General features: G+C 43.7%; 1 protein-coding gene across 4 annotated transcripts in view; it reads left to right on the top strand.

Annotated features, from left to right (window-relative positions):
- The window catches only part of Pcgf3 (polycomb group ring finger 3), a 45,718-nt gene extending 32,263 nt beyond the window's left edge, over window positions 1-13,455 (top strand). For 2 of the 4 annotated variants that reach the window (NM_001377001.1, NM_172716.5), the window contains 3 exons: window positions 2,313-2,450; window positions 6,106-6,186; window positions 6,836-13,455. In NM_001377001.1, the coding sequence (NP_001363930.1) occupies window positions 2,313-2,450; window positions 6,106-6,186; window positions 6,836-6,883 (267 nt within the window). In that variant the 3' untranslated portion in view covers window positions 6,884-13,455. Of the gene's footprint in view, window positions 1-2,312; window positions 2,451-6,105; window positions 6,187-6,269 lie in introns of all 4 variants that reach the window. The other 2 variants (NM_001377000.1, XM_030254794.1) reach the window with 2 other exon arrangements.

The raw sequence follows: 23,587 nt of genomic DNA on the forward strand, positions 1-23,587 counted from the left end.
AGCCAGTACACTCCCCAAGCTCTGTACAATGTTTGACCATGGTGTCTGCATCTGTTTCAGTTGGCTGCTGAGTGGATGTTCTCAGAGGACAGTTATGCTAGATTCCTGTCTACAAGTATAACAAAATATCATTATTAGTGTCAGGTTCTTGCCCACAGGATGGTTCTCAAGTTGAGCCAGTCATTGGTTGGTTATTCCCTCAGTCTTTGTCCCTGCAATTCTTGTAGGAAGGACAAATTTTTGGTCAAAGGTTTTGTGGATTGGCTAGTGTCCTTATCCCTCCACTGGGAATCCTGACTGGCTACAGGAAGTCAAACTGCATATCCCCTACTGCTAATGAAAAATATCACATAAACATTAAAAGCTTGTACTCCTTGCACTCAGGAGGCAGAGGCAGGTGGATCTCTGTGAGTGTGAAGCCAGTCTGGTCTACATAATGAGTTCCAAGACAGCCAGAGCTGTATACATATTAAGTCAGTCAGTCTCTCTGTCTGTCTGTCTGTCTGTCTGTCTCTCTCTCTCTCTTTCATAGCTACTAGAAAAGGCAGAGGCAGGCAGACCTCTGTGAGTTCAAGAGCAGCCTGGTTGTACATAGTTCCAGACCAACCAGAGCTATACGTAATGAAACTATCTCAAGAAGGAAGGAAGGAGAGAGGAAAGAAAATTTGAAACCTAAGAAAGCTGAGGATGTAGTTCAATGGTAGAACGCTTGCTTAGCATGCACAAGGCCCTACATTTCACACACTCTCTCTGTGTCTTGGTTTCATCTCGACTCGTGTCTTCTCTTCCTCCTCTTCTCTCCCTCCTCCCTCTCTTTCTCTTTTTCTTTTTTTCTCTCTCTGTACCAAAAAGGAAGGAAGGAAAAGAAAAGACCCAATGAAAAGACAAGCTGCCTAGCCTCCTGTATATGTTCCTGGTCTGTGCCCTCTGAATTCCCTGCTAGCTTAGGTAGGAGAGGAGCATCTACTGGCATTCAATGACAGAAAGGTCTTTACCTCTCTGGGACCACAGCTAGGCAAATCCTGACCACTCTGAGCCATGGGTTGACTCTAGCTCTGAGCAATTACTTGGGGGAATTGTCCCTAATCTAGATCTCTAATGCAAGTCTGGCTATGTGTTCCCCACATACTTTGCTGTTTGAAATTCTCTGGGTTATTTCTGCTCCAGCAGTCTGGCATCCTGGGGAGGCATTTCACTCTGGAACATAACTGCTGGTCCATCACGACTGATGGATCCTTCCTTCTCTATCTGCACTCCTTTTCTCTCCCCTCTCCTCCACCCCTGGACCCTACCTTCAACCCCCATTCTGGGAACTCAAACTCCACCTCTCTCTATTCCCCCCAGGAATTGGATGTCACCAGTTTTATTTAACCAGTAGTTTAAAATTGCGAGGTGAGGGTTACACAATAAAGACAGGTATATGTGAGGATCTGCTAGTCTTGGAGCAACCAGACCTTGGGGTACAGAATTTGGTGATGGAATACCAGCATCAGCAGACCAACCCCTATAGTAATTTCCTTAAGTGATATTTGAGAAAGGTTTTTGTCTTGAGCTAAGACTAATCTTCAGTTTCAGGCACCCATGGTGTTTATAGCTTCAGTGAATGTGTTTGCTGTTTTTAGAAGTTATGTTGTGTTTTTATGCCTATATAATGTTTTTTACTCAGTAACTTATGTTTAATTTTTACCTTTGTATCTACTGGGATCTTATGATACACATCTTGGTGAATTTCCTTTTTAATTCTTGTACCTGAATTTTGAGAAGCTTGAATGAACCTGTGTTAGAGGAGGGGCTTTCTCTGCAGTCCTAAGATAAAGCTTTGTCTCTCTGAAGCAGATTCCCATTTGCATTGCCCTTGACCTGTCTGATTCAACACTTAACTCCACATGTAGGTTTCTACCCCACACCATTACTCTGACCCTGAGCATTGGCACCCACAGAGCACCCTCGTGGTATCAAGCCTTCTGGGTCAAGAGCACTCCTCTGATTCCTTCACACACCTTGCTCAGTACAGGACTTGTCTGGACAAGGGCAGCCATTTGAGAACATGAGGGGACTCAGTGCCCTTGGCAAATACAGATACATAACTCTCAGAATGACCTACTAGTTAAGAAGATGAAAATTGACAGTCTAGCGTGTTTCTAAGCTTTACAAAGACTTTGAGGAGGTTTTCAAGAAGGTGTAAAATAACTGTGGTAAAACTTTTTGTACAGTGTTGTTCTGCAGACCAGTACTCATAGATGTAGGAGCTAGTGCTCATCCAGGAAAAGTCTGAGAGTGGCGGTCCTGACCTCTGACCTTTTCTCTTCTAGGTAAGCATCTGTCTGGAATGCAACAGCAGCAAACTACGTGGCCTCAAGCGGAAGTGGATCAGATGCTCAGCCCAAGCAACTGTGCTGCACCTGAAAAAATTTATCGCCAAGAAGCTTAACCTCTCCTCCTTTAATGAGGTAGCCATCATCCAAAGAGCTGGGGTAGATCATTCTTGCCTGTCTTGTTTATTAGAATGACAACACCACACACACACACACACCTTCTTTTTAACAGCCTTGTTCAAGGGTTGTTTTGTTTTTTAATTTTTAATTAACGTGTGTGTGTGTGTGTGTGTGTGTGTGTGTAAATGTGCAGTGATGCTTGCATGAAGATCAGAAGACAGCTTGCAAAAGTGAGTCGTCTCCCTCCACTGTGAGGATCCTGGCCATTAAGCTCAAAGGTTGGCAGGCTTGGTAACAAAGGACTCACTGAGCCATCTTGCTGGCCCCTTGTTTGGAAATTTGTTTTTATTATATATATTATATATACATATATATACATATACACATATATATATATACATACATACACACACACACATATATACATACATACATATACACACACACACATATATATATACATACATACACACACACACACATATATATATATGAATGTTTTACCCACATGTATGTATACCATGTGCATACCAGGTGCCCATAGAGGTGAAAAGAGAGCATCAGACCCCCTGGAACTGAAGTTACAGACACTTTGTTAGGCACCATGTGGGTGTAGGGTTAGGTGCTCCTAATCACTAAGCCATCCTTCTAGTCCCAGAAATGTGTGTTTAAATTTAATAATGAGTGGGTGGATGAGTGAATGAGAGATGGATATGACACTTAGAGGTTAAATTAATAACTGAAAATAAAGTAAACCAGAGACCCATAGCTTATTGTTGGGGCTCGAGGCACAGTCTTATGAGCACGTGTTCAGAAATTCAGACTGTGTAGCATTTGGTCAAAAACATAAGCAGGAGCTGATCCTGCTAAATCAAGGAAGGGTCAGCGATTTGAAGTGTTGCCTCAAAAGAGTTCTGAGGCTTTCTGGAAAAGGACTTGCAGGGCACATAAACCCTTGTTAAAACAAGACAAAGCCGGGCGGTGGTGGCACACGCCTTTAATCCCAGCACTTGGGAGGCAGAGGCAGGCGGATTTCTGAGTTCGAGGCCAGCCTGGTCTACAAAGTGAGTTCCAGGACAGCCCGGGCTCTACAGAGAAACCCTGTATAAAAAAAAAAAAAACAAAAAACCCCAAAACAAGACAAGCGCCAGTATGTTGCGGCAGGTGCATGTGAGTGGTGATTAGATAATTTGGAGAGTGGTATATAAAGCTGTGTTAGCCATTGAACCAGTATCCCAGCTGGAGCCTATGGGTATGACCCACGGGAAGAGGGTCTTGGCAGATTGTAACATCTTAGATTGTCTGCCAAACCTAAGCCCCATGAGAAGAATCCTGTATTAGTATATTAGCAATAGAGGAACATTTTAGATATAGATTTGGGGGAAGCTGGATAAGAAATAACAGAAGCAGAGTGATCTGATCACAAGCCCCAAGAAATCATGGGGCAAGAGGATCTTGTTATAGTCAGTATCCTCCAGATCCATGTGCTGAAAACTCCATTTCAGCCCAATGGTACTGGGAGGCAGAACCTTGGGGAAACGTTTAAATCACGACCTGTACCGGGGAATCTCTCTTCTGCTCTTATAACGTGCACTGACAACAAGTACCTACACTATGGCCAGCCTTCCAGCCTATAGCACACACTAACTAACTGTTAGATCAGTTATATTAACTATTAATTCACTCATATTAATATATGTTAATGTCTTATGTTAACTGTTCATCAGTCGCCCAATCTATGCTATTTGATTATAGCCACACTGCAAGACATTCCTGGCAGTCCTGCCACAGTGCTCTCTCAGAGCTGTGTATCAGACCCAGGAACCAGGGTTTTAGACTGTCAAGGGGCCCATGCTCAGCCCTGAGCCAACCACACGAGTGGCTGGGGAGGAGGTGGAAGACACAGAATGAAGACATGACTTTATACTAGCTACCAGGAGCCCACAGGAAAAAGCAAGTCTGGATTTTGTTTATTTGGGAAATAAGGTAGAGGGGGAGATGGGAAGGTCATTAGGAGCCTTGGATTGTGTGAAGGTATAAGTGTCCATCTTGACTTGAAGTGGCTTCTAGGCACTGTGCAGAGCTAGAGACATCAGGAAGTTCAAGGGGAGACTGCCTTCCACATGCAGGAACATTCTCCATGGGGACCAACAAGAAATGTGGCATTTTCATTGCAGGTGGATCTCACACTGCTCTCAGAGCTCTGCAGTCCCTATGTGTGTGACATGTGGGAGCATTGTCATAGACACTGAACACTAAGGGCCAGTCCTGAGAGCTGCTGTAGTGTGAGGACATCATGCCTTGCTGGGCACAGTAGCTTATAAGCAGCCTGTGTATCACACAGTAAACACCATTTGGTGAAGATGACAGCAGACAGTTGAGCTTCACGGACCCAGAGGCTGCTTTTCTACTTATCACTCTCTCAACAAGAAACACACTCTTAAGTGGTTGTGAGAACAACATTTGTCCCCTGCCTAGGGAGATAATAAGACCACTGGAGTCATTACTTCACACACTCATGGAAATACAAATTTAAAGTAACAGTGAGACATCACCATGCACCTCCTCAAGCACCCATGTGCACACTGTATAATGGAGGGCCAGTGCTGGTCAGATGAGCCTGGAACATGGAGGGCCAGTGCTGGTCAGATGAGCCTGGAACATGGAGGGCCAGTGCTGGTCAGATGAGCCTGTAAGCACTAGGCTTCAGACAAGAAGACACAGAACCATGACTAGGTGCAATTAGGAATAGGCCATTGTCAGGAAGATGACAGCCAAACCCCTCAGAGGCTGAAGCACCGGAGACATCATTTACATGCTATAACAGTCTAGTCTCAATCGAGCATGTGCTGTGTAAGATGAGGGTGAGGGAACCTTAAACTGCCGTGTAGTAAAGTCTGTTAAATAAGTGAGAAAAAGTCTAAGGGCACATTTCCCCCACTGCATTAAGAACAGGATGGCCAGGGGTAAGAGATAGTAGGTGGGGTTGCACTGTGAAACCCAGGATGGTGTAGGCCAGCGAGTGTACAGTGTACATCAGTCCCTGCAGTTGTATGTAAAGAAAGCCCTGTATGCTCTGTGCAGATAAGGTCCTGTGTGCTATGTTGGACCAGGATGTGTTCTGCGTGTTAAGAGAAACTGTCTTATGACTTCTTTGTTGTGCCATCCCACATTTCTGTCTGGATAACATGGAGTCATTGCTATGACTGGCCAAATTGTTGATGATAGGCCCTTCAAGGGTCAGTAGATGAACATACAGACTTACTTCTTAGGGAGGACAGTGACTTAAAGTACAGGAAGTGGGGACCCAGGGAGGGGGCTCACACATAATGTCTCCAGAACTTCATTAGAGAAACCCAGAACCAGGGTAGGGACAGGGCAGGTATCAGTGATGCCCTGAGCAACCAGGTTAAGTCTCTTCAGACCACTGCAACACAGCTATGAAGTATGCTACTGCCTTTGACCTCTGAAGAAATTTTGGGTTTAACAGAAATGCTCTTTCTGTTATAATTTGTGCTTGCAGCTGGATGATGCAGTTAATGAGTAAGCAGACAGCCTATGTTCTCACATGACTGGGGAGGGGTTTGTTTCAGAGTATTGTTTGTATTATTACTCTCAGCCTCAGGTGAAAGGTTGAACGTGCACCTAATCAAAGCCTCTCTCCCACCAGCTGGACATTTTATGCAATGAGGAGATCCTGGGCAAGGACCACACTCTCAAGTTCGTGGTTGTTACAAGATGGAGATTCAAGGTGAGACTGGGTGGTTCTTTTGAATACCAGAGTTTTAGATAGACTCTTGATCCTTACTTGCTGTACATGTCTTTTATTTGCAGACATTGCTGTGGAACAGCTGTCTTTCTGGATCCACCCACCCAGCCAGGGTCTTTATCACCACTCCACTCGATCCCCTGAATCCAGGGGATCAGATGTGGTAGTTCCCACGGTTGGAACAAACTCTCAAACTTTAGGGTACCTTTCTCTGTCAGGAAACTGGTGTGGCAGTCCCCGTCCAGGACTGGAAGGCAGCTCTTCTACCTCTAGCCATGTTGTTGCCCAGACGAAGGGGACAGAGACAGCATGGCCAGCCAAAGACAAGGATGACCAGTAGTTGGGGCTGATTAGGGCAAGGGTTGGAAGTGTAAGAGACTGCATAGGAGAAACCAGGGCTAGTGTAGTGGGCAGGAGGAACAAGTTCAGGTTCTGGCTACATGGGCCCTGTCGTGAGCCCCAAACACCACAGAGGCGATCACTGGGTCACCTGGGACCAATGATAGTTACTCCTTGCCATCCAGAACTAAATTCAGTTGTAGTATTGCCAGTCCAGTTGTGTGCCTAAGGTTTGAGTACACATTACGGGCTCCTTGCACCTCCCTCAGCCACCTTTGTTTTTGTCTTGCAGAAGGCACCCCTCCTGCTACACTACAGACCCAAGATGGACTTGCTGTAAGTTCAGCCAGACTCAGCCCACACCCAGCACTCTACATGGCAAAATGTGCTGTGGAACGTTGCCTCTGGGTGCCATGCGGACCAGATTTCTGAATAGAGAATATTTATAACTTTTGTATGAGAGAATCCACTCCCAACAAGACACTACCAGCACGCGTTTACAGAGGATGAAAACACTTCGCAGTTTGCTCGTCTCTGCTTCAGGTCCACAGGCCAGAGAAGAAGTGAAACATTAGCACGTCCCACACCACGTCTGACACGCAGCACCTCTGCTTGCTTTCCAGGGCTTGAGAATCTTGAGTTTCAGTTTAGTTCATGGATTAGGTTTCATAATAAGCCTCAAAAATATTTGTACTTTAAGTCCTTTGTAAGTTATTGAAAGTCTTTTCATGGTAAATATTTATGTTGCTTTTAGCTTCCTGAAGACTTAAGAGATATATAAAATTTTAATTTAAAGTATACCCAAAGAGGCTTGCAGCAATGCTATGACTTAGCCGCGGTGTTTAATTTCTAGGGTACTCAGAAGCCCATCCCCGAGGTTGAGTCTGAGACTGTGCATCCTGAGATGGCCTGTGTTGGTTGGGCAAGACAAGAACCCTTCCATCACTCCCCAGTGTCATGTGGCTGTAATCTGGCTCCCCCAGTAAGGCAAACTAGAGGTGGTGTGGCCAGTGCAGCACTGGCTTGTTGAAAAGTTCTTGGAAAGACAGTTTTCCTTAGAGAGGCCATCACTGAAGCTCCTGCCTTTTCCATTCTGTTTTCCTTCTGCTGGAAAAATGTAGTGGTGGCTGTGTTTGTCACTTACCAACCAGCACATGCCATCCAGTGGGGAGACTTTATAAAGACACTTAGGAGGTAGCCTCTAGCCTCCATGTTCCTGGTAGATCATGGGGTTAACATGCGTTCTTTGGGTCTTTTTCATGAAAGGTAACTGAGCGACCTGCTCACTTGAGGAAACAGCTCGCTTCAGCAGAAGTGGCTTTTTCAGTCATAGAGAGGATAGTATTTGTTAACACACACACCTTTCTCACATACAATTTATTGCTTTGTTAGGTTAGAGAATGAATAAGACACTAGCATATCCAACTTCATTCCCTCTGCAGGGGTATGAGGGCAAGAGTAAGGAGAACGGGTCCTGACCTGGGGTCCCAGGGACCTCTCAGCCTGGGTGCCCTTCCAGGTCCAGTGAGAATTGTAGGATCCTATAATCCCAGCAGTACCTCTGCTCTTGGTGAGCATATGAGATCTTAGTGTATCCCTGGGGGTCAGGCTTTCTGAGTCTTCACCTTAGCAACTGGAATATTTTCTTGAGTTTGCTTTGACAGTTGGAATTGAGTTTATCAACACCCACTTTTTCTTCTACTTCCTCTTTCACATACACAGTGTCAGAAGCAGCGATTAGTGAGACTTAATGTTGGTAAGTAAGAAAAAAAACATCCAAATTAACTCAATCTTTAATGTCTGACCTTCTAAAACAAAAGCAAGCTCTTTTTGTTTTGAATTAATCAAAATTCACCTTTCTATGTAAGCCAGTTTGGATTATTCAGTTTCCTGAGTTTGCTGTCCATTCAAATCATTTCTAGAGTTACTATACAAGGGTTTATGCGTAAATATTACCTTTCTACCTCAGAACACACGTGCTGCTGAAGCATTCTGCAAGACCGTGTTCTCACAATGCAGTTACATTAGAACTTAGGTATTTTCCCATGTGGTGAAATTAAGCAGTTACAAACCTCCAAATTCAAGTAAAGTTAATTTACAGATCAGATCAAACTTAGTATGGCTGTATAATCTCATGATATATATTTGTAACTTTGTAGCTACTTTTAGAATCACTTGACTCTGCTATGGTGCTAAGTTGATAGATCTAAGTATTCAGCGAGGTGGACATTGCAACCGATGTCTTAGCTGGGCGCCACCGCCCCAACAGCCCTGCTTCTGTCACCACGTTAACCTGTTAAACCTCAGCAGCAAAATACCTATTTTTCTAAGATTCCATCCCCGCCTGTGTGCACTGCAGACGGTCTCCTGATGCCCTTCTGCCCTTTGGTCTGACCTGTAGCCTTACCTCGCTCAGAGATGAAGCAGAGTGAGCTGGCGTCCGATGGAAGCTTCCGGGCGCCTTATTTCACTCCTGCCAAGCTCCACGTGACATCCAAGGCCGAATTTTATTTTTCCAGCATGAACACTAGGATCAGTTAGCGATTGGTCCTGTCAAGCTTTCTCAGCAGGCGGAGCTCCTGCGAAGTTGTTTTCATAGCTGCCGATGCTAGAAATCGGGTGCGGCCGGCCGGCAGCTCTGAGACCAGCCTCCCAGCACGTGGTCTCGCTCAACACCATTTTCACAAAAATAGAAAACTCAGATAGAATATATAATATTGAATTTAAGATTTGGGGGGTTAAAAAAAAGAAAACTTAACTTTATAAAATTATTTATTCTATTTTAAGCCTTCTATCATATTTTCCCATCCAATTGTTTGGTTTCCGTGGTCCAGCTTTATTTACAGGCATATAAGATAAAATTGTGAGATGTTTTGCAAGCTTCTTTTACTTTTTGTAGCCTTTGGTTTGTATGTTTTTATAGGGATGAAGAGGCATTTTTATGCTTTTGTGCAATAGGTTCCAACATGCGTTTATTAGTGTTTAAATTGTGATCTAGCATCTACTAAATTGAAAGGGAATATAGGTGGAATTTCAAAATCTGTGCGTTCAGCTATTTGGTTTTGCCTTTTTCACTGTTATTATAAGAATGCTGTTACCGGGATTATGTGCGTGCAAGAGTGAGTGTGTGTGTGTTTGCGTGTGTGTGTGTTTGCGTTTGTGTGTGTGTGTGTGTGTACGTACTTTCTATCAATATTAAAAGATAAACAGCCAGGCAGGAAGTGACGAGGTTAGCACCATCTTAGGCTTGCATCTCTGTGGGTGCACCCAAGTCCTCGAGCTAAATCTGTGACTAAGCCACCCTGGGTGTTGGGGTTTCACTGTCCCCACCTGGTAGTGCTACCCTCCACTGGCCTGCAGCTCCTGACACCTGCCCTGGCCAGCAGAGACTTGGAGGCTGGTGTGTTTCCTTTCTAAGGGCATACAGGGTGGTGTATTACAGTGCTCTGAAATGTATCATTAGATTTAATGTTCCAGTAATGAGCCAACTGAGTTCTACTTTGTATATGGATATGTTCCTAAAACATTGACAGTAAATTGAGTGCAGATAGTGAAATTCCCACACACACACCTACACACACACACACACACACACACACACACACAACACACGTGTCTGTTTCCTCAGGAAATCATTTAAGCCCCAACACATCACATGTGACCTTAACATGAAAACAAAAGTTTTCTCTGCCTTGATATTAAATACACTAAGTAAATAAACTGAGATGCGTAGATTAGGAAATCACTTAATTGTACCACAGTCTGCATATCTTTGCATTCCTGCAGGCAGGGATTAGACCATGGTCTCACACCCAGTGTTCCTGTTGTCATTTACTTCCATCCAAGAGCACATTTGGAGAAAGAACTAAGGTGTGCCTGTGAGATGGAACTGAGGTGTGCCTGTGTGTCACTTTAGCCAGTGACTCACACTCACTGTTTAGTTCCAGCTCTCAACTTGTGCCAGACACGGTTTTCCCAAGCGAAGGTAACATCAGGTTACGGACAGCAGCGCCACCTGAGCTCTCACGCTGGAGCGCAGCCACAGCTAGCAACGGTCACGGTGTATGAAATGCTGCAGATACAGAGTTTTTGACTGTTTAATTTGAAAGTTTACATTTTTTATGATTGCGTTAGTGTGTAATTTTTGTACCATCAGTGGCTAGTTTTTGTCTAAAATCTTTTTTGGAATATTGCTTAATGTTTTGATTTTATGATAGTGAAGCTTGTATTCAGTGTTTTGCCAATTAATATTATATGCTTGTAATAAAAGCAGAAGAAAAACTTAACTAAAATCTCCCAGTCTGGCAATGTTTTTACCTAAGGTATATGTTAAGAGTTTGACAGATAATGTGTTACAGAACATGATCAGCCCCCTCCAGCTTCCAGGCTCAGCCATCTGGGGATAGAAAGTATCCAGGAAAACCAACCAACCAACCAAAATCCTCCAAACAAGGTTTTGTTTGTTTTATTTTTCTGTTCATAGTCCCTAACTATAGTATAATAATTGCTTCTATAGCATTTGCTTTGTTTTCATTGGTTTTGGTTTTTGAGATTGAGTCTCTGTGTAGTCTTGATATCTTGGAACTCACTTTGTAGACCAGACAAGCCTTAAACTCTAGATCTGCCTGACTCTGCCTCCTGAGTGCTGGGATGAAAGGTGTATGCCACCATGTTTGGCCACACTGTATAATTTACTATAAGTCATCTAGAGATAATTTCAAAGGATTCAGGAATGGTGTACTATTAAAAAAAAAAAAAAGCTGTTTTATTAAAGGGCTTGAGCATCCTCAGATTCTGATGTCTACAGGAGATCTGACCTCAAGGACACTAAGGAGCCTGTGCAGTGAACTGCTCTAGATGCTCTCCACTGAGTCAGGCCTCACTCTCTCAGGAACACATGCCCACTGTGTCACAGTCATGGAAGTGGGTGGAGTGGGGGGTGCCTGCTGGAAAAACCCCCTTATCAACCCCATCCCCACCTAACACTAGCATTTCCTCTTAAGTTTGATCTCTGGAAGCAGCCTTCCCCCACGCCCCTTTGTGGCTTAAAAGAATACCTGGACTTTCAGACAGGATAGCAATAAATTCACAGTTACAGAAAGCCCACATTTCCCCAAGACAAAAGAAGTTGTTTCTCTTGAGGTCTTCCTGAAGTTTTGTCTGTTCTTTGGGCAGAGGCTGTGTGTGGCTCATGCTTTTGTTGTATGTGAGTATGTAGAAAAATCCACTGATTTCCATACTGAATCTGGCAGGCATTTTCTGGATTTCCGTGGAAACCTCTAAGCCCTGGCTGAAGAGCAGGAGTGAGCAAGATAGCAAGTAGGTTGTAGAGTCTCAGAGTTCGTGATTGAAAGATTTTGTTTTAAGCATGATTCAGGTTGTAGTGTTTTGATAAATACTATTTGCCAAGTCAAGAACTTCTTTCCTGATACTGCTTATAAAAAAGTATGATCAGAAATTTGTACTATTGAGCAAAAAACAAAAACAAACAAACAAACCCCACAAAATTAACAATTTTGCTTTTTTATTTGAACATTTAACATGTACAGATTTATATGAACTTCACTCTAATCAAAAGGCAGTGAGTACCTCAAGGAACTCTTTAATGCAAACCAACTGTTGTAGCTGGACTTTGGCTACTTTGTGGTTCTTCTTTCTTCCACCCTTTCAACTCACTAACACTAGATAGGAGAGGGAAAAGGATAAGGGGGGCAACTATATCATTATACTACTTCCTGCTGACTAGAGGCACTTCTTGGGGCAAGTTTGCTGTCAGCATATCTAATTTCTTCTTTTTGTCTCTTCACACATGACTACTTGACAAACTGCAGCCAACAACATCTAGTCACCAACTGGCCAACCGACCAGCAGCTCCTCTCCGGGTATTTGCATATCATCTGAAAAGTCCCCAGAAATCCATACATCACACACTGGAAGAAACTATCCGCAGCTGGCAAAATCACAACCCTGCTAGAGCACAAGGCAAATCACAGCTGCTGTGGGCAGTCTGAAGCAGCCCCATACTCCACACCTGAGATTAAAACGAAGACTATTCTTATAATAGTTATGTGTTTCTAAAGAAACCAAAGTTCTCACCGCACACTTATCACATCCTAAGTTATATTGTTGAGAAGTCATTAATAGAATTGGCCATATATAATCTTCACAATTGTATTGAGTATCTTTGAGATTCATCCTGTTGATTGCGTCAGTACTCCTTGTTTAAATACTGAATATTATTTCCCTGTGTGAACAAAACAGTTTACTTGTAATGTGATGATACATTTTATTTCAGTTGTTTTAATTGTTTTTAGGTTTATCTTATGTGTATGAGTGTTTTATTTGCATGTGTGTGAGGTGCCCACAGAGGCCAGAAGAAGGCACTGGATGCCCCTACAAGTGGAGTTGCTGAGAACTGAGCCTGGGTCCTCTGCAAGAGCAGCCAGTATTCTTCTTAACCACTGAGCCATCGCTCTCTGGCTTCCAGAGCATCATTTTTGCCCATTTAACATATGGCTTTGTCTTGTATGCAATGTCTGTGCATATCCCTCCCACCTTCGAGTTACTTTTTGGGGGAGAGAGCAAGTTGAGACTAGGTTTCACTAGGGTTAGAGTTAGGGTTAAGAGCCCTGGCTGTCCTAGAACTCACTTTATAGACCAGGCTGTCCTTGAACTTGGAGATCTGCCTGCCTCTACCTCCCCAAGTCCTGGGATTAAAGGCCTGTGCCACCACTACCCGGTGAGTTACTTGTTTTCTTAACTACTGAGTTTTAAGAAATCTTTGCATTTTCTGAAGCCAGTTGGGTAAGTGATTTGCTAATATTATTTTCTCCTCATCTCTACTTGTCTTCCCCCCACCCTTGACTTTTCTAATAGATCTTTCTCTAATAAAGTCACATTTATAAGAACATATTTCTTGGATTCCTCTGTGTGTATTTTTTTAAGTTCATTAGAAGTATTTTTTTATTTTGTTTTTTTAATTAGGTATTTATTTCATTTACATTTCCAATACTATCCCAAAAGTCACCCACCCACTCCCACTTCTTGGCCCCGGCGTTCCCCTGTACTGAGGCAGATAAAGTTTGCACGACCAATGGGCCTCTCTTTCCACTGATGTCCAACTAGGCCCTCTTCTGATACATATGCAGCTAGAGACACGAGCTCTGTGGGGGTGGGGGTACTAGGTAGTTCATATTGTTGTTCCACCTATAGGGTTGCAGATTCCTTTAGCTCCTTGGGTACTTTCTCTAGCTTCTCCATTGGGGGCCCTGTGATCCATCCAATAGCTGACTGTGAGCATCCACTTCTGTGTTTGCTAGGCCCCAGCATAGTCTCACAAGAGACAGCTATATCTGGGTCCTTTCAGCAAAATCTTGCTAGTGTATGCAATGATGTCAGCGTTTGGAGGTTGATTATGGGATGGATCCTTGGATATGGCAGTCTCTAGATGGTCTGTCCTTTCGTCTCAGCTCCAAACTGTGTCTCTGTAACTCCTTCCATGGGTGTTTTGTTCACAATTCTAAGAAGGGGCAAAGTGTCCACACTTTGGTCTTCGTTCTTGAGTTTCATGTGTTTAGCAAATTGTATCTTATATCTTGGGTATTCTAAGTTTCTGGGCTAATATCCACTTATCAGTGAGTACATATTGTGTGAGTTCTTTTGTGATTGGGTTACCTCACTCAGGATGATGCCCTCCAGATCCATCCATTTGCCTAGGAATTTCATAAATTCATTCTTTTTAATAGCTGAGTAGTACTCCATTGTGTAAATGTACCACATTTTCTGTATCCATTCCTCTGTTGAGGGGCATCTGGGTTCTTTCCAGCTTCTGGCTATTATAAATAAGGCTGCTATGAACATAGTGGAGCATGTGTCCTTCTTACCGGTTGGGACCTCTTCTGGATATATGCCCAGGAGAGGTATTGCAGGATCCTCTGGTAGTACTATGTCCAATTTTCTGAGGAACCGCCAGACTGATTTCCAGAGTGGTTGTACAAGCTTGCAATCCCACCAACAATGGAGGAGTGTTCCTCTTTCTCCACATCCTCACCAGCATCTGCTGTCACCTGAATTTTTTTTTTTTTTTAAAGATTTATTTATTTATTTATTATATGTAAGTACATTGTAGCTGTCTTCAGACACTCCAGAAGAGGGGGTCAGATCTTGTTACGGATGGTTGTGAGCCACCATGTGGTTGCTGGGATTTGAACTCTGCACCTTCGGAAGAGCAGTCGGGTGCTCTAACCCACTGAGCCATCTCACCAGCCCCAGCTTTTGAATTTTTGATCTTAGCCATTCTGGCTGGTGTGAGGTGGAATCTCAGGGTTGTTTTGATTTGCATTTCCCTGATGATTAAGGATGTTGAACATTTTTTCAGGTGCCTCTCAGCCATTCGGTATTCCTCAGGTTAGAATTCTTTGTTTAGCTCTGAGCCCCATTTTTTAATGGGGTTATTTGATTTTCTGGAGTCCACCTTCTTGAGTTCTTTATATACATCGGATATTAGTCCCCTATCTGATTTAGGATAGGTAAAGATCCTTTCCCAATCTGTTGGTGGCCTTTTTGTCTTATTGACGGTGTCTTTTGCCTTGCAGAAGCTTTGCAGTTTCATGAGGTCACATTTGTCAACTCTCGATCTTACAGCACAAGCCATTGCTGTTCTATTCAGAAATTTTTCTCCTGTGCCCATATCTTCGATGCTTTTCCCTACTTTCAATTCAATAAGTTTCAGTGTATCTGGTTTTATGTGGAGTTCCTTGATCTACTTAGATTTGACCTTAGTACAAGGAGATAGGAATGGATCAATTCGCATTCTTCTACATTATAACCATCAGTTGTGCCAGCACCATTTGTTGAAAATGCTGTCTTTCTTCCACTGGATGGTTTTAGCTCCCTTGTCGAAGATCAAGTGACCATAGGTGTGTGGGTTCATTTCTGGGTCTTCAATTCTGTTCCATTGGTCTACTTGTCTGTCACTATACCAGTACCATGCAGTTTTTATCACAATTGCTCTGTAGTACAGCTTTAGGTCAGGCATGGTGATTCCACCAGAGGTTCTTTTATCCTTGAGAAGAGTTTTTGCTATCCTTGGTTTTTTGTTATTCCAGATGAATTTGCAGATTGCCCTTTCTAATTCGTTGAAGAATTGAGTTGGAATTTTGATGGGGATTGCATTGAATCTGTAGATTGCTTTTGGCAAGATAGCCATTTTTACTATATTGATCCTGCCAATCCATGAGCATGGGAGAAGCATGGGAGATCTTTCCATCTTCTGAGATCTTCTTTAATTTCTTTTTTCAGAGACTTGAAGTTCTTATCATACAGATCTTTCACTTCCTTAGTTAGAGTCACACCAAGGTATTTTATATTATTTGTGACTATTAAGAAGGTTGTTGTTTCCCTAATTTCTTTCTCAGCCTGTTTATCCTTTGTGTAGAGAAAGGCCATTGACTTGTTTGAGTTAATTTTATATCCAGCTACTTCATTGAAGCTGTTTATTAGGTTTAGGAGTTCTCTGGTGGACTTTTTTTTTTTAAAGATTTATTTATTTATTATATGTAAGTACACTGTAGCTGTCTTCTGACACACCAGAAGAGGACGTCAGATCTTGTTACGGATGGTTGTGAGCCACCATGTGGTTGCTGGGACTTGAACACTGGACCTTTGGAAGAGCAGTCGGGTACTCTTACCCACTGAGCCATCTCACCAGCCCTCTGGTGGAATTTTTAGGGTCACTTATATATACTATCATATCATCTGCAAAATGTGATATTTTGACTTCTTCCTTTCCAATTTGTATCCCCTTGATCTCCCTTTGTTGTCGAATTGTTCTGGCTAGGACTTCAAGTACTATGTTGAAGAGGTAGGGAGAAAGTGGTCAGCCTTGTCTAGTCCCTGATTTTAGTGGATTGCTTCCAGCTTCTCACCATTTACTTTGATGTTGGCTACTGGTTTGCTGTAGATTGCTTTTATCATGTTTAGGTATGGGCCTTGAATTCCTGATCTTTCCAAGACTTTTTATCATGAATGGGTGTTGGATTTTGTCAAGTGCTTTCTCTGCATCTAACGAGATGATCATGTGGGTTTTTTGTCTTTGAGTTTGTTTATATTCTGGATTACGTTGACGGATTTCCGTATATTGAACCATCCCTGCATCCCTGGGATGAAACCTACTTGGTCATGATGGATGATTGTTTTGATGTGTTCTTGGATTCAGTTAGCGAGAACTTTATTGAGGATTTTTGCATCAATATTCATAAGGGAAATTGGTCTGAAGTTCTCTATATTTGTTGGGTCTTTTGGTGGTTTAGGTATCAGAGTAATTGTGGCTTCATAGAATGAGTTGGGTAGAGTACCTTCTGCTTCTATTTTGTGGAATAGTTTGTGAAGAACTGGGGTTAGATCTTCTTTGAAGGTCTGATAGAACTCTGCACTAAACCCATCTGGTCCTGGGCTCTTTTTTGATTGGGAGACTATTAATGACTGCTTCTATTTCTTTAGGGGATATAGGACTGTTTAGATCATTAACCTGATCTTGGTTTAACTTTTGTACCTGGTATCTGTCTAGAAATTTGTCCATTTCATCCAGGTTCTACAGTTTTGTTGAGTATAGCCCGTTGTTGAGTATAGCACCACCAGAAGGATCTGATGGTGTTTTGGATTTCTTCAGGATCTATTGTTATGTCTCCCTTTTCATTTCTGATTTTGTTAATTAGGGTGCTGTCCCTGTGCTCTCTAGTGAGTCTGGCTAAGGGTTTATCTATCTTGTTGATTTTCTCAAAGAACCAACTCCTCATTTGGTTGATTCTTTGAATAGTTCTTGTTTCCACTTGGTTGATTTTTTCCCTGAGTTTGATTGTTTCCTGCTGTCTTCTACTCTTGGGTGAATTTGCTTCCAATAGACAAGAGTAGTGGATCCAGACAGCATCTATTGGTTGAATTGGGCTGAAATTTCTGAAGCCATGAGCCAAATTAAACACTCCTGTATTAAATCTGTTTCCCTCGGGTAATTTTCACATCAATGAAGATCTCAAGTAAGACCAAATTTACTTGAAACTTTTAAAATTATTGAAAACTTTTATTTGTGTAGGACTCTGAATACCTTTTATAGAATTTTTTATAGTTGTAATAACCTGGGAATAGCCACGATATTCTTAAAGAATGAATGGCTAAGGACACTGAAGTCTCATCAAATAATATTATTCAGCAATAAAAGGAAATGTAATGCTGGAGAGAGAGCTTATATTTAAGAACATTCCCTGTTCTTTCAGAGGAACAAAGTTAAGTTCCTATAAACCCCACTCCAGGGAATCCAAGGCCTTCTGGCTTCCACAAGCATTCACATACACATGGCATGTACACACACAGAGAGGAGAGGGTGGAGGGAGGGAGGGAGGGAGGGAGGGAGGGAGGGAGGGAGGGAGAGAGAGAGAGAGAGAGAGAGAGAGAGAGAGAGAGAGAGAGAGGTGCTGAATGTGTATTACTAGCTGAAAGAAGCCAATATGAAAGGCTATATACATGATTCCAACTTTATGATGGATAATGATGATGATTCCAAGTATGTCGATAGCTTATAAAGATGGGGGTGCATAGATGGTTGCCAGGGCCTTGAGAAAGGAGGGGTAAACAGGAAAGCACATGCACGCACGGGCTTTGGGCAATGAACTACTCTGTTACTCTCTGAATGCACAGACTGACACAAAAGTAAGTCCTGTGTAAATTAAGGACTTGCAGACTCCTAACTGGCTCATTGTAAGTAGTGGAGGAAACCATGAGTGTATTGTTGACATGAGCATCAGCCATGGCAAGGACCAAAGCTTTGGATCCATGAGAAATTGGCAAAGCTCTTACCCATATTTGGTTGTGCTCAAAATTGGCAAAGCCTTCTTTCTGTGGTCAATAATTGATAAATACCTGTATTTACCAATTATTGATCACTAGCAACTACAGCTTCCTCTTCCTAGATGTTTGCAGCCTGAGGTTGCTTGCCTACAGAGAATCCTAACAAGACTAGCTAACCCCTCTCCCTGTACTGTACATAATAAGCACACCCAGGTGCTCAGATGAGGCTCTACCAAAGTATACACAGCCCATTTACCCAGATTTTCTGTACAAATTTGTCTGTCTGTCTGTCTGTCCGTCCTTTCTTCCATTCTCTTTCTGCCAGAGTCAGATTTCCAGAAAGAATGTGGATTTCTGATTTTAGCTTTTGTTTTGTTTTGTGTTTGTTGTTGACCTGTCTTTTATACAAATCAGTTTGGCCTTCAACTTACACCAGTTTCCCAGCCCCTGGCTCCCAAGCGCTGGCATTCACAGCAGATACTATATGCTCAGGACTTGGGTACGTTTTGAAGATCTTTAAGGAGTCAGAATGGGAGCAGCACTCCAGCCTTAAGCTTAAGTCTGTATGTCTAAGTAACCCTTTGCCAATATTCTGGGCTCATCACTGCCTCCTGTTCCAAAATAGTGAATCCATATGCAGAGATTCTGGCAGCTTCAAATACATGTGCCCTGGGGTTTCACATGACATCTCTGTAACCCAGGCCTCAGTTCAGGCCTCTGTGATTCCTGTTGCTATCACAGAGCTCATGCCACCTTCACACAAACTTGCTGCAGTTCTTGTCTCCTAGCTTTCCTGCTTTTGACTCATCCAGGTGCTCATCACTTGGCTGTCACTGTTAGCTCTTGTGGTCCCCTCCCGATCAGAGTATTTGTGCAACTCTGAGCCCCAAGGTTGCAGTTACCGACACTAAGGTCTCCTCTAGGTCATAGATTCCTTTATTCCTTCCCCAATTCTTCATTGTATTTGTATTGTGAATATTTAACTCTAGCACCTTCAAAGCTATGCCATGAGTCTGAGTTTTGGATAAGGGTTTATCCCTGACATTTTCAAAGGGCCAGATACAAAGTGGCCTGCAATGAATGACTTCTAGAGCTGCCAGAACACACTCAAGCAAGTCCAAACTCTCAATTTTGACTCAATTTCTGCTCCAAAGTGGTAAAATTTTACTTTTGTATTTGTAATTTTTGTATGTATATGAGTGTTTGCCTACATATGTATGTCGGCCACATGTGTACTTGGTGCCCATAGAGTTCAGTAAAAGGTATTAAATTTCCTGAAACTGGAGTCAGATGGTTGTGAGCCCCCATGTGGGTGCTGGAAACCAAACTTGGGTTCTGTGCAAGAGCAACAAGTGTGCTTAACCACTAAGCCACCTCTCTAGGCACATACATAAATTTACTTTTTAAAGCCTTTGGGTAACATTTATGTTGACATCAAAGCCTTCTAACTCAGAAGGTTCCTTCTATAAATACCAGGTATGTCCCATGGATTTTCCATACCAGGATTCTGGATAGAGAATCTGACACCTCCATTTACCTTTGAGTTTTCTAAAATTAGATTTCTTTTTTCTGTAATTTCAAGGTGCTGGGGAAAGGAACCAACAGCAGAAGCCATATGTAAAAATAAGATGGGTGTTATAGGAGTCTTGAAAAATTAGTGAAGAACCCAGCCCTCTTATGTTGGTCTGAAATGTCAGTCAGGTCATGTCTGCCCAGTTAAAGCTCTCTCTCTCTCTCTCTCTCTCTCTCTCTCTCTCTCTCTCTCTCTCTCTCTCTCTCTCTCTCCCATTCTGCATTCTGTGGATTAACACCTATAGCAACAGCTGCCTGGGAGGGTGAGGTGTGTGTGTCAAATCCTAAATGGGTGTTCAAATACAACACTAGGGAAGGGGCCTCTATTGTCAGGAGACCTGATGCCCTCCATCAGTGGGTAAGCCTGGAGTAAGATCACTGAGAATATCATGGTAGGATGCTTAAGGGACATAAGGCTGCTTCCTTGAGGCCTGCAAAGAAGTCTGCGCTTCTCCACCACCTGCGTCTCCAGTTACTCAGATCCTAGTTGCAATTAGTGAGCTCACAGCACAAAGCCTGGGTCCAAAGCCAGTGGGTGGAGAACCCACTGAAAGGGACTGCAGTGTGTCACAACCTCTCAGCAGAGGCTCAGAGTAATCACCATGGTAACTAGAACTTTGGATTTTACTGTATTAATGTCTTTTTGTTATGTTCTGTTTCTCCAATCACTTTTCTCCGTATCTACACTTAACAGCTCCCTGCATGCTTGGTTTTCTGGCTGCCTTGTTCAGTTTTTCCATTTTGCTTCATTCAGAATGAAGTTCCTACTTGTACTGTTTCAATTGTTCTTAAAAAACAAAACAAAAACAACAAAACAAACAAACAACAACCAAAAAAAACCCTGTCTCCCTGCAGCCATCTCCACCTCTTCTGGAAGGAGAGAAATTCAGAAAAAAAGAGCTGCCCCAACTGTCAGTGTTAGATATTGAGTCACTGGGCAGGGCACAGGCCTTCTGTGGGAGGGTGTTAAGGCTCATGCATGGACCCTGATGAAGGAAGGACAAGTAAAACAGGTCTGGGTCACCCTGCTGGTCATGGGCCTTCACCGAGTTTCAGCACCCAACTAATGACCTAAGATTGAAGCACAGCTAAACAGCCTCCTCCATCCATCTACCACACCCTTCTACCACACCCTTCTACCACACCCTTCTACCACACCCTTCTCAGATATTGGGGTGTTTTAAGGACCTGTGCAGTGCTGAACCCCTCCCCAGTTCTGATCTCCAGAACCTTGGGCTCACACCTTCATAGAGAGTATGGCAGCCACCCAGAGAGCACATGGTCGTACCTATCATACTAACCAACCCAGCGCTAGCACAGGTTGTCAGCTCCTGGCTTACCCTCAGCCTGACCTGACTCAGGTCACATCAGGTGAGGCCAAAAGCAACAGGCCAGCTCAGAGTTCACCTGAGGGTTGAAAGATGGATTCCTGGGGTCCAGAAGACCTTCACCCGCACAACTATTACTGGTCTTCTGAAATATCCAACATTTCTTGCTGCTTCCATCGGTTCCCTCGCACCTCATTTTACCTAGTCTTTGTTCAAAGTCACCTTGGGGAAAAAGGAAGGGAACAGGTCCCGGTCAGCAAGGAGCCTTAGTTTGTGGCGAGTACAATAGGAACCCTAGGGAAAGCAATGTTGGTTGGTATAGGACCCGGTCCAGTGAACATCTCCACTGGCTTTTCTGCCTCTGACTCCACTTCCAGCACTTCCCGTTTATGAGGAGGAAAGACCAGGACAGGTTGGTTGGCATCTCAGTTGTAACTGCTAAAGGACAAGACCTACCTCACACCTCTAAAGGGTCAGACTGAGACACATTTAATTTGGTTTAGAAAAGAGAGAAGAAAAAGAAAGAGAGAGAGAGAGAAGAGAAAGCTCTGTTCATGGCCTCTAGAGAAGCCAGTGACCACTTAGCTCATGCTGTTGGGGAATGGGGAGGATAAGAACACCTCCTGAAGGAGAGGTGAGGTTAGAGAAGGGATAAAGGGAAGATGTGGCCTTGGGGGGTTGGGGGTTGGGGCGGGAACATGTGGCAAGTAAGCAGGAATGGGAAGAACAGAGGCCTCTCCCCAGGAGAGTTGAGGAGGTCAGAGGAGGTTTTCTAGGCAATCGAGTCTTTCTAGCTTTGATTGGGCAGGATCTGCATGTGATCATCTTGGAAACAATCCTGGGGGGTGTGGGGAGGAGTGGCAAGCGATGATTGGCTCAGACCTCTTCTGCAATTCCCACATAGTACTCCTTGCACCTCACACCCTTTCACCTGTGGCAGGTTTTAACTGGGCTTGGTCACAGGTACCCCTCATCCACCCTGGAAGGAGTCCTACCATGTCTCCCACCGCCCCTCCTTCCCATCCCCTTTCAAAACTGATCTGAAGTAGACTGAAGACCTGAGAGCAGCCAGTGTTCAAAATATGTGGACAGATGGCCCAGACCCAGGGGTCCTTGGCCCTGCTGGGTATGTCCTGGACAGTAGGATTTGTCTAGCTGCGGATTAGCAGGGATAGACAAAATGGTCCTTAATTGCTGGTCTTTTTAGTTTTTCGAGAATGCCTTGATGGTTAGGTAGCTTATGATTCAAAACAGCTCTGCTTCTCTGGGTAGGTCTTACCGAGTGGAGCACAGATCAGAGCCTGACTATTGGGCCTGGCTGCCTGCAGACACCAAGGAGAAACTAGCCAGAGACTGGAAAGCTGCCAAAGTGTTCAGGATATGCCAACATCCAAAAGGTTGAGAGACCTCCAGTGTTTGGGGCTAGGCTGGCTTGGAATACTCATACCCTACACACACACACACACACACACACACACACACACACACACACACACATACACACAGGTACAGGGAGAGTGGTGGCAGGAAGGAGGGAGAGAATGGCTCCTGCCTCCTATCTTCTTGGTTTATGTGTCACCTCCTCTGACAGCCACCACACCACTTACGAGTATCATCAGTTCCTGATCCCGCTGTTCAGCACCCATTTCCCTTCAGACAGAAGTCACCAGTCACAGTAAGTATTTAACACCTCTCCCATCACATACGCACATGCACACACACAAAACTACAGGAGAAGGGACCTCAATTATTCCAGGCCCGAGATGATACTAGAACATAATTCACCAGGATCTGACCCATCATTCCTTGGGTGGCCAACTGATCAAGTTCTCCAGCAGCTAAAACATTCAGGTCATTGTTTAAGTTCAAAAGGAATGCAGACTGGGCTGTGAGGTAGGTAGGACACTGGATGACAGATGGGTAGACTAATGGGTGTCCCTATATGAGCATCCATGCTGGGTGACAGCATGTAGCAAAGACCCAGAGATTTGGGTCTTAGGTACACCTCCAGGAAAAGGAAGTAGCTGCCACCCCAGCAAGTGAACTGTTATCTGGGTCATTCAGTGGTGCCTGGAGGTAGGTGTACAGAGGCAGTTGCAAGGGTGTCACAGGATTTTCTCTGTCCAATTACATTAGTGAAGAGGCCTGTGATTGAACGGGGGGTGGGGGGTGGTGGTGGGTGGGCGGGGCTAAGAGTTGCAGAGACAGAGAGTCTCTCAGAAGGAAGATGGCTACGGACATGTACCCACGTGGCATTTTTCAACCACAAGTAGCTATGATTTCACAAGGTTAGAAATATTGGG

This window comes from Mus musculus, chromosome 5 (genome assembly GCF_000001635.26).
Source record: "Mus musculus strain C57BL/6J chromosome 5, GRCm38.p6 C57BL/6J".
Taxonomy (NCBI): Eukaryota; Metazoa; Chordata; class Mammalia; order Rodentia; family Muridae; genus Mus; species Mus musculus.